Here is a 17,472-nt window from a genome sequence, read left to right as displayed (position 1 = left end):
CACCTTCACTTTACTTGTAAATACTGTTAAAAGGCAAGGAAACAGTAGTGAAATATCTACCTGCCTAGTCTACAAATTTTATTCTCTGCCTCTTCATCACATTAACACTCTGGACCACGTATTGAGAGAAATTTTTATGTCTAGCCACAAACAGCATGAATAAGTAAGAAAAAGACAGAGGTTTTTTCCCTACCAAGAAGCTTGCCTGCTTTTCCTGTAAAGAAGTGCATTAGATCAACACATGGTTTACCTAGGAAGGCTTCAATTTGACAGGAAGGAAAAGTTGCATTTACTCAGTATCATCGCAATGAATTTAGATCTGAAACTACAGAAACACAGCCTTGAATCTGAAACTCAGTTTTGGAATTTGATCTTCAATGTGAAGCTTTTTAGTCTCATACTTACCAATCCTGCAAAAACTGCACACAAAGAAACAAAACACTGGATTTTTTTTGAAGAAGCAAGTTATCCTGTGCAATGCAGAAGTATCTGTACATTCCTACCAGAAATAGGTAAGCAAAATTTCATAAATGTTTTAATAAATTAACCAACCTTTTTGAGAGCTCCTGACTCCTTCCATGCCATCCTATCTTCAGCACTGCATTTAACAGAAAGTGCTGCCAAGGCTTGAGTATACAGTAAAGTGAACAGCACTTTTATAATGCAGGTGAAGTGTTCTGAAAAACAGTAATTTTTAAACATGTGGTATTTTTAGCAAATATTCTGAACACAGAGTCTCTAGTTATGGAAATGATGCTTCTCAAATGAAAAACAAGCACTATACAAGAGGTAAGAAACCCCGAAACATACAAAGCAACATAAATGTATTTACTGGCTTTCAAAAATTACTTGGCAGCTGTAGTGAACAGAACAAGTACAGGGGAAGTGAATTTCCACTGCTCCATATGTTCATCCTCATCAGCAATGACTTCCTCCTAGGGACCTGGTGATACTAAAAATTCTATTTTGTCCAAACCTTACATCAAGTTAAGCTACTGATTACTGATAGCTACAAGTAACTAGGTGATGTAAATGTAAGCAAATGCATGTCCTACTGTATCTCCTGGCAAAGATTCAACCATCTGGGGTAAATTAGTCATAAAAATACTGGAAAAGTTAAGTTCCCAAAGAAATCCCCGCAAGAGGGATGTGAAGCATTCTTCAGTTTCTATCCCTTCACTTCCAGATATGGATCCAGCCATACAAGACTTGCTGCAAATCACTCTCTAGTGAGTACCTATTTGCTGGACCTCATGTAAATGCAGAAGGACAAAAGACAGACTGTCATTTCAGAGCTTACCTTCTCTTGAAAAATATTTATTGGATTACAGTTTTACATAATATGTAAAGGTTTATTATCTCCTATATATAGGCTGCAAGAGAAAGGCTTTGCAATCTTTTTGGGGAAGCTAGCAGCAGAGGCAAAATAAGACTTCCTAAAACTAGAAAAGAAAAAAGGTGATTGTGATCAGTCTTTGCATTAAGACATGGAGGCAGTATTTTTTTTTTTTTCTTTTTACTTTACGATGTATTTCCCATCCCAAATAATCTGATTTTTTAAATCTAGGCAGATCAAAGAAGCTTCTATCACCACCTACACCATTCCTTAAGCACAAACATAACTATAATATATATCTAAACCAATGTATACAGAAATGAGGGTTTTAAAAAGTCTTCTCAGTCTTTGAAGTCAAACAAAACAATTTTATTTATCTAAGTACTTCACAAAAATTGGGTTAAATTCATTCTTTCTTCCCAAAGGATTTAAACAAGCTTTGTATGTGAAAATGAAAAGGAGGAAGGGAGATGAAACTCCTTCTCTTTTCTTGCATTTACTATCAAAACTCACCACTGGGTTCTGAAACAAACACAGCCAAGACTTCAGTACATAAGTAAGTTTGTGAAATAACAACTGCGTTTTTATGTAACAAATATTTATAAAGCAATGCAGACGTGGATTTTGAAACTTTAAATGTCACTGAGTATATACAACAAGCACAATTTAAGCACCTAAATTATAATTTTTAAGTATGTAATTAAAAGCGTACTGCTTTCTGTATTATCTTCCTATTGAGCTTACGTTAAACTTGACAACAAACACCGCTATGCTTTGTCTGCCCCATTCTACAGCAGGGGTCATTATAATTTTTCCTCTCCGTATTTCTACAAGAAAGCTGGACATGGACTTTTTATGAGGGAATGTAGCAACAGAACAAGGGCTAATGGCTTTAAACTCAAAAAGGTAGATTTAGATTAGAGGTTAGGAGAAAATTCTTCACCGTGAGGGTGGTGAGACACTGCAACAAGTTGCCTAGGGAGGCTGTGGATGCCCCCTCCCTGGCAGTGTTCAAGACTGGGCTGGATGGGGCTTGGAGCAACCCGATCTAGTGGAAGGTGTCCCTTCTCATGTAAGTGGGGTTGGAACTACATGATCTTTAAGGACCCTTCGAACCTAAACCATTCTGTGATTCTATGAAACTACATAAAAGCTATCTGTCTGTTCTGTTGGACTGTGCAAAATTCTGCACTAAAATGCAGTTAGGACTTCTGTGTTTATTAATAAAAAAACTTAATCTGATATTCTGGCAGTGTGAAAGTTATATTATTATGGCTATATCACTATAATCAAAACAGAGAATTTTTGTACTTATTTTTAAATAATATTGAGAAATGCTTTTATGTTCCTGTTCTTAAAACTTTTTTAAACAAAACTTCTTGGAACCAAATTACTTCACAGCCTCCCATCCCATTATATGCATTAAACAAATCCCCTTAAAAATAAAGTTTATACTGGAAGCATTTCTAGAGGTCTATTTTTAACATTAGTACAAGAAACACGCAGATGAAGTGTATTAGCAACAATATGCATATTTAAATTTGAATATCAAATTAGATGATATACACTGGCAGGCAACAACCACAGAAAGAATTCATAAAGCAAACCAAATACAAAATTAAGGAGCTAGGACCTTTTTTAGTGAATTTGGAAGGGCATCTTTATATAAATAACCTTTGAAAATATTCTTCTTGATCTAAAGCTTGAACACTTATTTGAAAAAATAACTTCAGAGCAAAGGGAGACAGCACTGAACTATAGATAATCTGTGAAACATATATTGAAAGTCCCAGGACACAGACAAATATTTCAGCTTCCACACTGAAACTGGATAATATTCAAGTTGATTACATTAATTCTATATTTAGTCAAGATCCTTATCCAGTCACTAAGGAAAAGTGCTAGTGTGCATGTCATTGAAACTTTATGGAAACAGAATGTGTCAGAACATCCAGGTCAGGCTCTTCAGCATCTGGGCTTTACCATAATTGCAAAACCAGAAGCTTAGTTTAGGTGTTACCCACCAGAGAATAAAACCTTTCCCACAGTCCATAGAGCTTTCAAGCTGGAGCACATCCACCACTGCCAAATCACTGATTTCCTACAAGCAGCACTGTGGCTATGTCAGAGCAACACTAGGCTGGGCAGCAGCATGATGGCAAATACCCATGCTGCTGCAGGACACTCCTTGCACGTGTGGCACCAAGCACAGCAGTGGCCAGCTGTCGACCATTCGATGCATCTACTAGCCTCAAGCTCATGCCCACTCACCCAAACCCCACTTCTTAAATACTTTGCAACAGTATGGTATTTTTTACATTCAAAGCAAAGCAGAAACAAATCACTGGATGGTACAAGCACTCTGCACTTTTAGAAATGTGGTCACAGGAATCCCAAGCCAAGTACTGCAAAAAATACTATTTTTAAAAATTATTGGTAACAAAGAAGGATGAAAAATTTCAATTAAATGAATTGTTCAGCGTATGGAAATTTTGTTGCAGAAAGGGGTGGTGGGGGGTGTTGAAGTTTTGTTAACCACTGAATCACTGTCTGCATTTCTGTACAACCTTTCCTCATATGCAGCACCATTTGCTATTTCTGTAAGAAAGGAGTTTGAGGTTCTAGAAACAAAATGCTTGTTTTCTACAGATTCCCAATTCACTACACTATGAACACTGTCCATCCATCCTCTAAGCACAAGTGCCACAGCATTAAACCATAAATGCCTAAGTGGATTAATATGTCATTAGTCTTGTGCAATTTCAAAATGCTAAGCATATCAAGCCTATAAAAAAGTTCTGCACATGTTCTAGTGTCAAACAAACAACCCCAAAATTATTTCAGTATCTTGAACACAGTGCTTATTTTGCAGGTTACACATTATCTTCCTCATTCCCTAGTAACATTACAGGAGTGCCCAAGCTGAAAGAGGCACAGAATCTTTAATGGATTCTAAACCCTACAGATTCTTCCTTCATTATTAGTGTTCTAACATTACCATGGCATTCTGCACCACACTCTTAACACCACCTCTCTGCAATGTAGTGAAGTGCATCGTTACAGGACTATACTGGAAATACCTCAGTGCACACAGGCATCAGCCTTCTATGTCCAGCCAAGTCTGCAGCTCCTGCACCCACAATCACGCCAAGGCAGCACAGCAAGTTAAGTAAGCAGTAGGGTCAGGAGTGGATTTTGTTCAGCCCTGTCACTGACCTACCACATGACTCTGCACAAGTCATTTTACCTTTTCATGCCTCAGCTCTCTGCCAAGAATTAATGGTATAAAATTCAACTCTGTGACCTATACAAAAGTTCTAAACAAATTCGTTATTACCTATTTTTCTGAACTGCATTCTACACCTCAGGACAAAATAAACATTAAAGAATTTGGTTTTATTCTGCCCAACCATTTTGATTAAACAAAAATCAGAACAATAAATGGCAATTTATTTCCAATTTAATGCTTTGTAGACGCAAAATGGTTACATTAATCTTTTTCCTGCCACCTGCCATTTCCCTTTCAACTGCAACATATATTAAACCTAAAAGCAAAGGCCAAACATGCTGCTGATTCTTCACAGGACACCTTACTATTAATCGAATGTTTTCTATCCTAGGAAAAGGTATATTTTAAAAAATTATGGTTTTCAGTGCATGAATTTAAACGACAAAAATACACCTGTTTTTACTTTGGCTTCACCACTCCCCTATATTTCAGAAGAAGTTAGTCTCATTTAACTTCACTGCTGTTATTAAGTCCTTTCACGAAAAGTTAATTTAAGTTAAACAGAGCCACTTAAGTTGAATTTGAACATTCAGTAGTAACAACTGAACACCTCTTAAGTGGAATCAGAGTTTCTACTATACTTTGTAAATTAGGTGTGTGCATCAAGAGCAGAACAGTCCTGTGTATTTACCTATTCACCAATTACCAAAATTGCCACACAGACCCCAAAGCAGATACTCTGTTCACTGTCACTGATGTAGTAAAAAGATACTTATTTGTTTGCACTCATTTTAAAATAAAGGTGTAACTAAAGATATTCAAGCCAGAGTCCAGAGGGTCTGAACTACCCCATCTTCTGGAGCATACACTGTCTATTAGGAAGATGCACCAGGTTCAGCTCTTCCTTTTATAGAGAAAACAAGTACAGATTTTTAGACAGTTTTTATTTTAGTAATGAATATCTATGCAATATTTATTCCAAATTATACTACATGCTGTCTCTACTGAAGTTGCTGCATTACAACAATTATCATCTTCATAGAAGATCTCCTATTATGTAAGACTGCTGCAATTTAAACTCTGAAATTAAAACTAAATTACAATCTTTCACTCTTAGGAACTCAGTTCAAGTTTAAGTTTTGAGCTGCCCCTCTAAGCAAAGAGATGATGGTCAAACAAAGGACACTTTTCCTTCAGTAGAAGTACTTAATAGTTTTTGCTTAGCTCTGTGTCTTTACTGAATAGGCTGACTGATAAGGTGAGAAGACAGGGAACACAGATAAGCTTGTCAATCCACAACAAAAATTTCTGTTCAATGCCAGCCTCTACAGATAAGGCAGAAACATTATTTTAGAATACACAATAAACCAGCTGTGATTGACCATCCTGGAAGTCATCATGAATGTGCCCTCATATACATAATAATCTAAATACACATCTTTTCATAACATACCTTTGTGCAATGGCTGAGGCATGGTTAAAATCTGGATAAGCAAAAGGGATGAGACATCTCTGTAAAGCACAGGAACTTCTGGCAGCTCTTCACTTGCCAGCCTGGAAAGAAAGCCCAAATAAAAACTTCTGAAACTATAAACCCATTTTTCATTTTCATATTTTATTTTGCAATTAATTTTAGATAGTATTACATTAGACATTAAGCTTACAGAAGCCAAATAGCTGGAAATTCAGTAACTGATCTCGATTTTTAAAAACTGAATGTTACTAATGGATTGTAATAACTCATGAGGAAGTTAGCATTTGGGATCTTGATTCTTATTTAAAAAGTTCCCCAAACTGCCTGAAATAGTTATTTCTATGTACAGACTCAAGGATAATTCAGTATTTCACTTTCAGAACTTGTGTTCTAAAATAAGAAAATATACTGCATAGTAACATATTAATTTTCATCACTTTCAAAGCATGGCATTGTACAAGTATACATATACTAATGTGGTAACAGCAATGAACCCTCAAATTATGTTACTGTTACATGGATTGCTCCTACTGGAAAATATTGAGACCTTAAAAAAAGGTGTTTTCCTTTATGTAAGGAAATGAAGTCACAAGGAGCCATCACAGGTGGGATTATGCAATCTTACACACTTGTCTCTTTTTAAAACCCCATATAGCTAAGGACAACAAATAAGCACAGAGATACTGCAAGCTTTTGAACTATTCAGATTCATTGAATGACATAACATCACCTTGCAGTCTTACGCTTAAAAGCAGAAAATGTCTGCAGATAGAAGGTAGTTTTTCTAGCCTGGGGAGCAATATCCAACAATAACCCAACCAACAACATTCTATAGGTTCAACTGACTCAAGCTGACTCAAAATTGCAAAATACCAACATGGCAATAATCCTTCTCCCCTCTTTAATTGATAAGAGTGTGAAGGGAATCTCAAGCAGGAGCAGATAGCCTAATGCATCCCCCACTGTCCCCTCTCTGCAACATGCACAGAAGAAAGTGCTGTTTGGGTTCTTATACCCATTCCCAAAGAGTGGTGGTGCTAGCTGGCTGGCAGATGAATGCCGATGGAGAAGACGTTTGAGATATTTATGTGTACTACTACCACAGGAGCTACATCATAAGGCTCTAGTGCTAGTAACCTTGAGCCTCCAGTGGAAAACTCACAGCTTCTTCCAAATGGACACAAATGTTGCAAAGGAAAATATCACACCCTACGGAGTTTTTTTTTCAATTGTCATGTGACTCAAATGCTGTTCTGGAAGGGCATTTTCTTTCTATCGCTCCTTAGGCTTTTTCAGCTTGTCTTCCTACTCTTTTGTCATTCTTTCACTGGTCAGGAACTGCAGAAAAAAATATTCTCCCTCTCTTGGCAGAATCTTCCCTTAATTAGGGCAGCTCTAGACCTCTACACCATGGAGGACCTCTACTGGGTCCTCCATACTAACCATCTGAAAAAGTAGGGAAATCAAAATATATTTGCCTGTCACAGTTTCACAGTTATCTTCATGCTTTGTTCCAGCAATCTTAACTGTCCTGTAGGTAAGCCACAACTGATGAAGTGCTAGATAGTTGTATAGAAAATATACATATATCCTTATTAAGATCTACCCCCGAAAGCACTTTATTCTCCTCTTTTTGGTTGTTCTGCAAGACCTTGTGGACTGCAGAGCTTCCCAATCAGGGTTTCTTAATCCTACAGCAAGTGTCCAAGTTTCTGTACAAACAAAATCAGACTGAGAAAAAAAGAAAACAGACAAGACATTTAAGCCCTCTCCTGTCTCAGCTTTATCTTTTCAGAGCACAACTGGTGAACTACTGGCAGATCTAATTATTGCCTCTCTTCCAAGACCATGAAACACTCACTCGGATGCAACTCAGCTGGCACTGGCTACTCCATTAGCTTAGTTGATGCCTCTTCTTTATGAGGACACCAACTTCCCTTGGTGCCATCTTGTCACACACACAGCAGACAAACTGAGCTCTTGCAGACCATGTACTGGAAAAGGCTGTCACTATGTGGTGGGATGGGGATGCATATTCCTCATTGCCTTCTAATAGCTTTGTGGATCCAACCAGTTAATCATCTCTGGGGCACATAAACACGATGCTGCTTTTGGAAGGAGACCCCTACACAGTTACTGATTCCATGAAACTCGACTTCTCTCTAAAAAGGCACTGCTGGGAGTTATTTGTGATAGAAATTTTAACATGCAGAAGTAGTCATTCAAGTAAGAGGAGGATTAAAAGAACACTTTCAGTCATATGAAGTGTGTTAACTAACTACATCTTTTTTAACTACTCTCCTTCCTTTCTCTCACAGCTCAGTAACACCTGTTCTGAAGCAATAATCCTGTTACATGGCTAGTTTCCAGTCACGTTATGCAATGCACTCAACTGTGGGAATGAGCACAAATAGCTTAGTGGATTGACTTTATAACATGAAGCCACAGAAAACATCTAACTGGTCCTTTTGAATTAATGAACCCAAATAGCTACAGAATAAACACTATCTATAATGTCTTGTGTTAATCAATTTCATAAAAGGATCATTTTACAACACTGTAACATACAGAAATATACATATTTATATATGAGAGCCTCCCAAACAAAACCCAAATATTCTAAAGATCACTGTACAGAATTCTAAAGAATACTAAGGGGGCAAAATTGGTGTCACACTACCAAGTCTCATTTTCAAAGTTAAAGAGGTAATAAAGATGCTAATCTCACTGAATCTAATTTTAGTTTTCTACCTACAGCCAGGTCTATTTTATGAACGGTAACACAGAGTTTTAAAATAACCCACATTAATTTTAGAGCCATGGACACTGCTTAAATTACTTCTAACTTTTACTTTATATATAAAGTTTGGAAAAATTAATTTGGAATAACAACACAAAAAACAGTAATTCACTCTGGTCACATTTAGTTGAACACCTCTTTCCAATGGGTATCAACATCAGTATCATTTAACAGTCAGGTAACAATTAGGTCAAATACCAGTTCTGGCAAAATTAGATAATATTCTTATATATACAGAATACAGTGATTCATTGGCCACATCACAAATAAATTAAGTCATTTTCACATGCAAGACCAACTGAACTCTTTGTTTAATTTATTCATTTTATATGAATTGGAGAAGCAAAGCTACGTTAAATGTCAGGGGTTTAGGATAAGCTGCTTCAATTTATGCCAAGTACTGCAGCATATGAAGAACTTGAAAACTGCTCTGTCATTTGTTAAGAACCTAAGCAACTTCTTCATTATAACACTGTAACTGAATTTATAAAGTGTGTTTAGAAATGAGTTTCATGGAAATCACCCATCCTATTAATCCTCAATGCATATGTGAAAGGTTGATAAATCTGACTTTACAAAAAAATGTACCACTGAAGTGCTGAATAAAATGAAAGCAAGCACAATTTTGGATGGTACCAAAGTAGTTCAAAATAATTCAAATGTATTTCAGTTGTGTGCTGTATCCATTAAAAAAAGGGAGGAGAGAAGGTGAAAATAAACTGCACAGTGCAATAGAAACACGTAAAAAATGAAAAACGCATTGCTCAACTTTCTCTGTGGAATTGACCTCTCCACCTGTACAAGGTAACTGGGCTGCACTTCTTTCTGTGCCACTACGAGAGCTGTCAGACAACAGCTGAGCAACTCTGCCTCTGTATTCTGCATCTTCTTGCTGACAGAGGTTATCTGAGAATTACTGCTTTGAGAATGGATACAGAGAAACTGAAATAGAGTGAAACTTCTGTTCTGCTTTGAAACAAGCAGCATTTGCTTATGGACTTTGCTAACATACATGCTCTGCTCCCTCTCCCCTCTTCTCTCAGCTAGAGACACTTAAAAATTTTTGTTTGATGCTAACTCCAGCTGATTATAAAGTTAGAAAGCCCATAAATAAAGTGGAAGTTTTGAGCCTCACACCCCTTCAAAGTGTAAGATGCAGAAAACCTGAGAAAAAGGAATATGGATACAGCTAAACAAAGGCTTAATCAAGTAGGGCAAATTTATATTCCCTTCAGGATTTGCAGGATGAGAAACACAGCCCAGAAATCCCAGCCTGCAGAAAGGTCAGAGTAATACATAGCTTCTGATATTCATTATGAGAAAGTAGAATTCTACAGTTTATTCTGGCTACATACTAGGATATAATCACAATTTCGTATTTGCTCTTCATTGTGTCACAGCAGATTTTACAGCCAGGCAGTTTTTCTCATTACACAACACAAAATTTTACTGTCAGAACTAACATTAGACATTTCCCTTTTCTCTTTCACCACTGTGCCCACAGCACTCCCTTGTCTCCCGCTCCTAAATTTATTCAAATTAACATTTTAAAAAACATGGATTTGTTCCTTGACTCTGATCATGATGCAGCCTGCTCAAGTTGCATCAGCACAGCAGAAGAGCATGGTGAGATATGGTACAGGGGAAAGAAGAAACAGCAAGTACTCCTGGAGCTGGCATTGCTGCCAAAACCTCCATACCGTAACGTGTCCTGAAACACCGGTGCTCCAGGCCAGATTTGCATGTTTATTAATCAGATCATATAAGTCCTGTTGCAGCATGGGTATGCATGCATCACCTCTTCCACAAACCTTAACTACACCCCATTGTCCCATAATCCTACTGTTTGTCTGCCTTGGACTATCTTCATGAAAACTGCTTTATGATCCCCATTTCAGAACAGTGCCTGTGATGGGAGATGAGACTGGAGAGGTTCCCACACAAAGTTACTCATTCCCATCCCTGTGCTGCAGTTTGCTGCCCCCATATGACACTACAAACAATCACCAAAGCAATCTAGCTTAGAACAAAACAGAAGCAAAACAGTTTAGTCAAAATAACCCAGTATATGTCAGCACTTCATCATGCAGTTTTCCCCCTCCAAGCGCTTCTAATGCAAAGATCCTTAATGCTTTATCAAATACTTCCTTCTCTATGCATTTTGTCTGTCAAAACAGACAAAAATTTCAGTTTTCATAGAGATGTAAAGTTAAAAAAGAGTATATTCTTTATTTCAGGCTTGCAGTTCCTGAAACTGGCTATTTGGACTAGTTCATTAAATTCACATCTGGGCTTAGTAATTATTGTCTCCAGCTGCTCCTTCTCTGCGCCCTGCCAGAAGCTATTATTCCCCACTTACACAACCATAACTGTTTATTTGATCACCCTTGAAACCAGATCAGCCCCTAGTAGAACAATTTGCTTAAGCACAGCCTGTGGGACCCAAGTGCATATTAAATTTGACAACATGAACTGCAGAGGAAAAAGAATCCACCACACCGGTCAAAAGCTGAGACATAGCTTTATGTTTTTTCCTCCCTCTTCCTTCAAACACTTATTATTTAGGCCCTTTTTAATTGAGTATGTTCTTTCTCAAAGTTTCTTTATATCTACTTCACCTTGGTGTGACTGCATAAGCTCCTTCCTGTCTTTCCTCTCAGCTGCCATTTTCAACTACAGATCAATCTAGGAACAGTAGCATATGACACTAAGCAAAACCAGGGGCTTTAGGAAGTACAACAGAGCAATTTGGTGAGAATCTTTATGAATTACTTTGATCAGTTCTCCCAGACACATGAAATCTAAGGCATGATATATTAATGATGATAGTTGGGTTGTCGAAAACCAAGCTAAAAATTGTGAACTCTATACGTTGGTGGTTTTCATTGTAAATATTGCTGTATGTAAATAATATAACGACAACTAAATAAGGGTGAAAAGATAAAGCAATGGCACTGCTATCCTACACATTTTCTTTTTTAGTTCTGAAAATTACCTTTTTAAATAAACATGCACCTAACTTCTCTGGAAAATTGCTTTTAACTGAAATAATAATTAAAAGTCTCATGCACCAGGCTGATGATTCGGATTACTTGGTTAGCTTCAAAATATTTGAGTACTATCTACATCTTAAACCTGCAGTGGTATTTCTCCATCACCCTCTTCATCTTCAGTTTACAGCGGTGCATCCCCTTCTAATTGCTCTGAGCACTCTTTCCTGTACCTGAAAAATCTGCTATTCTGGATGTTTTTAAGGGCTGTGTGATTCTAAGTGTGCAATTAGATTACACAAAACAATCACATGAATGCCATCTTCAAGTGAAACAGCTACTTCAAATTTCTAAAATATAACTAGGCTCTCCATCTTATGCTCTAATTTATTCATTAAAAACAAGTCCTCAGGTTGTCCCCTTTGCAGCTTTCTAGGGCCTGCAGACTACAGTAGGAAAAGCATTCCAAGGAGTGAGCAAATAAATTCCAGCTTGATTGCGTCTGTGCATCTCAACAGTAAACTATTTCATGGCAAAATGGATGATGAGAAAAAACTTATTTACTGTGAGAGTGACAGAGCACTGGAACAGGTTGCCCAGAGAGGTTGTGGAGTCTCCTTCTCTGGAGACATTCAAAACCCGCCTAGACATGTTCCTGTGTGATGTGCTCTGGGTGATCCTGCTCTGGCAGGGGAGTTGGACTAGATGATCTTTCGAGGTCCCTTCCAACCCCTAAGATTTTGTGATTCTTATCTTCCTAAACCATTTAGGTCTTAGGGCCAAACCAATATCAGCAAGTCTACTAACAAATGTTGAAAATCAGAGCAGAAAACAAGAGAACTACTCGAATGCATTCCCAACAGGCAACACCTCTGGCAAAGCAAGCTCTTATATTGTACAGCAGCATTCCTTTCCAAATGACTCAAAATATCACCTAGTGAAATCTAACTTGCAGCAATCTAACCGTGTTGTGACCAATGCATAGTGAATTCCATCGAGTCTGTAAGGGTGACAAAAAGTTGCACATGCAGAAAAAGTAGACCTTCTGTTAACAGCTGCTTCCAGAGCCAGCACGCTCTTCAAACACCAAAATGAGAAGCGCATGCTCAGTCCCACACCCATTCTGACTGTCAACAGCCTATCAACATGATCTTACTTTTCTCTGGTATAACTCAGTCAACCATACACCAAATTTATTAACCTTGTTTGACTGCTCAATATAGGTTAGGGCAGAATCACATTAAAATGTATTCTCAAAGAGGCTGGAATGCATGCTGAATAACATGGGTTTTCAGGTTATAAAATTAATGATGCTTTGTTCCACTAATGGTTTAATAAAGCAATCTGTTATCTACCCTAGTTACTGCAGTAATCTAATGTCAATTGAAAAACAGAACTGGGACAAACAGTAAAATCTCAAACTAGAAACAAGCACAAACATTTTAATAAATTTTTCTGGTTTGCAGATGATTGGAGCATCACTACACTAGATGAATTTTTGAAATCCCATTATGCTTTCCATCTCAGGCTCCAAGAGAAACACTGACCAGTGCACAGCTGGATAGGCACTAAAAAGACAGAATTTTCAACATTATGGCAAGCTACAAAGCAGAGACCTTAGTTACGAAAAATATGCTCAAGGTGCCAAGAGAAAAAATATATACTATTTTCCTCTTATGAGGAAAAATAATCAGCTGGCTTTAGGCAAGACACCTATCTTCTCACTGTCCAGGTAGAATTTGAGAAGTGATGTCAAACAGGGAGAAGTGTCCTTGCAGAACACAGATACGTGGCTCCATTTATTATGTTGTTAATCCTTGTACAGCTCTATATGTAAGGCTAATCTTTTAACAGCAAACTTGTTGAATAACTTGCTTAAAATAAGAAGCATGATGAAAATTTTTAGCTTCATATAGAATTATTTCTCATATATTATACCTCCTTGTGTTATTTCTGTTACAGCCATCAGTCATTGCCCAACTTTCAATAAACTACTTATGAACTTAATGTTGATGTGAATTTTGTCTAGCATCCATACCAAGAAAAGCTGTGCACCTATCCACGTACCTAATACTATTAAATTTGCATGTGCTCAAGCTTACATGTGGCATATTTAAGCTTTAACTTGAAACTGAAATGTGTCGGATTTTATGTAAAAGAAATCTGAAAAAATATTTTTACAAATATATGAACACACAATTTTCAGATGTTAAGTTCATCAAGCTACCTCACTGAGTATTTAAAATTAAGGCAGAAAGCTACCCCAAGTCCCTCTGTAAGGATGTTTCTTCACAAGGTAAAACATATTTGGTAAATTAAAATACTTGCTCTGAATTTTTATCCTGCATCAGCTGGGTTAGTTTTCTCCAGGGATTGTATGCAGAGTCTATACTGTAGAGGCGCATGTGCATGGCCAACACATGGAAGAGCTGATCTGAAAGGTGAAGAAGATAGATTGATGATTATTACGCACAATAATTTGAAGTATTTTACATTAAGTTGCCATCATTTATTTTACTACATTCTGAGAAGTCTTGTTATCTCATTCCAAATAAGCTGGTAACCTAAAAAGTCCTTTTAAAATTATTATTTTTTAAAAGAGAGGTAAGGTTTCAATAGAAGGCAGTAAACATATGCATGTATATGAATTATTTTTTTGTTTCCTTCCTGGAATTCTGAAACAGAGAAAGGCTGATTAGAAAACTTTGACCAGGTCTCAGTTAGTTTAGTGCTTGTAAAACACCAGCTTCATGTACTTAACTATAAGCCTTTTTAAAAATCCTGTTTCATATGCTGTTAAGTTGCTATAGTTCCATGTTTACTTCACTTCTCTCTGCAGTTTATGTCAGAGATGGACATACTTTTAGCACACAGCTTTTATTCCTCTCTCTCACAGTTAAGTTCTGTGCACACAACGTATTAGAAATTAACCTACAGAGGCTGCAAGTTCTGGCCTACAGCAGGATAAGTTTGGCTCTTGAGCCTTAAAATGTTAATTACCTTCTGCCTTCATGAGCTTATTTTGTAGGTAATTTCTGGAAGACAAAAACCCCCAAACTTCTGACCACACTAATGGCACCAAAGTAGAAATGAGCTGCAGAGATTTGTCTACACAACCCACAGGCAAAGTTTGCTGATATTCATCAATTCATTCAACGTGTCAAAAATATTTTTTACAAAACATTTGTAGAACCTTTTGAACAAAGGACATTTTATTATTCATGCACATTACCACATTATCATATATTTAAATGCACAGTTTTCATTTCTCTGTGACTCATTATCAACACAAATAAAGTAACACCTAATCCTTCCTCCTCTTATGTGAGCTAAGGAGGCAGGTACCACCTACATTGACAGCATTTTCAGAAAGGTATGTACAGTAAGAATCTCAGACTTCACTTCTTTTTCTGTGTTTATAATACAGTTATAGTTTGGGAAAAAAAGCATCTTTTTCTCTTCATACTAAAGCCATATTTTAAAACACTATTTCCCACAATTTTGCTCACTGTTTTCTTTCTGTCAAACCATATCTTGCTATTTGCTGCCAGGTTTGCTTCTGTTTAGTTTTCTAGGATCCTGCTTTCTTTCTCACTTTAACTTTTTCCTTTAGTATTGTGCCACTTTCTCTTCCACCTCTCCCCATACCCCTTTATTCCTTCAATTAATCCCTTTGCCTCCTACTCTCCTAATCTATTTCCCTTCTCTCTGCAACCCACTTGCTCAACCAACACACTCACAAGTCCTCTTTTTAAGTAGAAACAGCAGCTATTAATTTATTTTCCATAAATAGACAATTACTCAGAGGTACACAATGGCCAAAGAAGCCGCATGATGAAGTCAGCTGACTGCCAGAGCCTGAGGGCTGTAATTAGCTCCTGGGGTTTGTAAAATAATTGGAGACTTAGACGGCATTGGAATTGATTGCTGTCACCTGCTTTCTGAATAAAACAGTCAATGAGGACAAAATAAGTCATCTTTCTTCCTGGCAAAAGATTGTAGCAAAACATTGCTTTGCTGACAAACTTCAAAACCCTGAAGCTATACTGATATTACATCAAAATACTAAAAAAATCCCAGCCCCCTAGAGTATGGTTTTGTTTGGAATGAAAATCAGGAAAGCATGTGTTCCTTCCCCCTTGCCTCTCCATTACTAATTATCAAAGTTAAATCAGAGGATTTTTTTCTGTTATTAATTCCACTTCCACAATATATAGCAATGTCCGTAATAATAATGACAAAGAAAATTAAGGAATTGAGCTGACTTTGCTTTCCTTGAAAAAGTCTAAATGATGTCTGTATTTCCCCAGTCTCTCTCATATTTATGTTTTAGAGGGATGTAAATAACATATACTGCTGTCTTGAAAATATCTACTTTGCTATTTTGATCCAGTATCCTCTTTCTTATACTATAAACTAGGATTTATATTTACAATGTCAAAAGATCGCAAAACACAGTGACACAGAAGTTCACTGCAAGTGGAATTGAAAACATCCTTGTCTCAATTGCTGTGTAAAGATCTTACCAGACTAGGTATTTTACACCCTCTTCTTCTCCCAGAGTTTGCTGGGACTATCAAGAAGAATGTAGATTATAAAAAAAAACAAGCACAAACCACTTCATACAACCTGATGGGACTTGATTGTTAATAAGGGAGATTGAGGATTTTTTTTTCTCCTTGTAGAAATTTATATAGTCCACCTAGCAACAGCAGCTGCAAAGACCTTCAGACAGCATCTTCCCATTCATCTCTGATCCAGTAGAGTGGAATCAGTGAATTAAAAAAAATAATAAAAAATGAAGGTTAGGAAAAGCCTATTACGGCATTAAGACATGAATTGTCTTTACAAAATCTTAAGCCTTAATTGCTGATGAAGTAGCTAATTATCCTGGACACCAAACTTGCCAGTGTATAAAATCAACTTTAGCAATAGAATTCTAATGGTATCTGTCTTAGCGTCTCCCACGCTAGGTATGAATGGCATACCAAGATTTTAGGAAACACGTTGAGGAAAAAACTGCTTTCTCAAAGCTAGGATAATGGATGGCCACCACAGATCTGCAGATTGCCAGCTCCTAACTCACACGGAAAACAAAAAACTCCACAAAACCAAACAAAGAACTCTAAACCAAACCAACCAACCACAGGAAACCACTGTAGCATGGTAAAAAGAATTCTTGAAAACTACTTTTATTCTTTTTATTTTCAGTGGCTGAAGAGAGTTGGGTAGTAATCTTTGCAACCATACATACGTTAATAGATTACAGGAAGGAGATGGTTGCAACTGAGCAATTCATAGAAGGATTAGGTTTTTCTTCCTCCAGGAATGATCCATGTTTACTGGTTCCAAGTATTGATAAAATGGAGACAGCCACTCCCACCAACATGGTTGAAAAATGTGATACAGAGGGAGCATGAAGAGCAAAAAAAATGCTTCATGTCAAGATTACTTTCTGTACTCACAGAAACACTAACATGATAATCAAGTTAGATGACACTGCTGAGCCATCTACAAATGCTTCACATGCTTCAAATTAACTAGAAGAAAAAACAACAAATGAACAGAAAAAAACAGCGGAACAATATGGTTTGCCAATAAGTAGAACCATCACAGAAGTTAAGAAGGTGCTGAGCATTTTAT

At 37.0% G+C, this 17,472-nt stretch overlaps 1 protein-coding gene across 8 annotated transcripts in view; it reads right to left on the bottom strand.

Moving 5' to 3' along the window:
• The window catches only part of UBR3 (ubiquitin protein ligase E3 component n-recognin 3), a 103,973-nt gene that overhangs the window by 9,847 nt on the left and 76,654 nt on the right, over positions 1 to 17,472 (bottom strand). For all 8 annotated transcript variants that reach the window (XR_007889949.1, XM_051624065.1, XM_051624066.1 and 5 more), the window contains 3 exons: positions 14,158 to 14,263; positions 6,019 to 6,119; positions 553 to 677 (listed from right to left, as the gene is read on the bottom strand). Coding sequence is in view for 7 of the 8 variants with exons in the window: in XM_051624065.1 (XP_051480025.1) it covers positions 553 to 677; positions 6,019 to 6,119; positions 14,158 to 14,263 (332 nt within the window). In the remaining variant the exon portion in view is untranslated. The remainder of the gene's footprint in view (positions 1 to 552; positions 678 to 6,018; positions 6,120 to 14,157; positions 14,264 to 17,472) is intronic.

Source organism: Apus apus, chromosome 6, assembly GCF_020740795.1.
Source record: "Apus apus isolate bApuApu2 chromosome 6, bApuApu2.pri.cur, whole genome shotgun sequence".
NCBI lineage: Eukaryota > Metazoa > Chordata > Aves > Apodiformes > Apodidae > Apus > Apus apus.
Note: the sequence above shows the minus strand (reverse complement) of the source record. Positions and strands in the feature narration are given on the sequence as shown.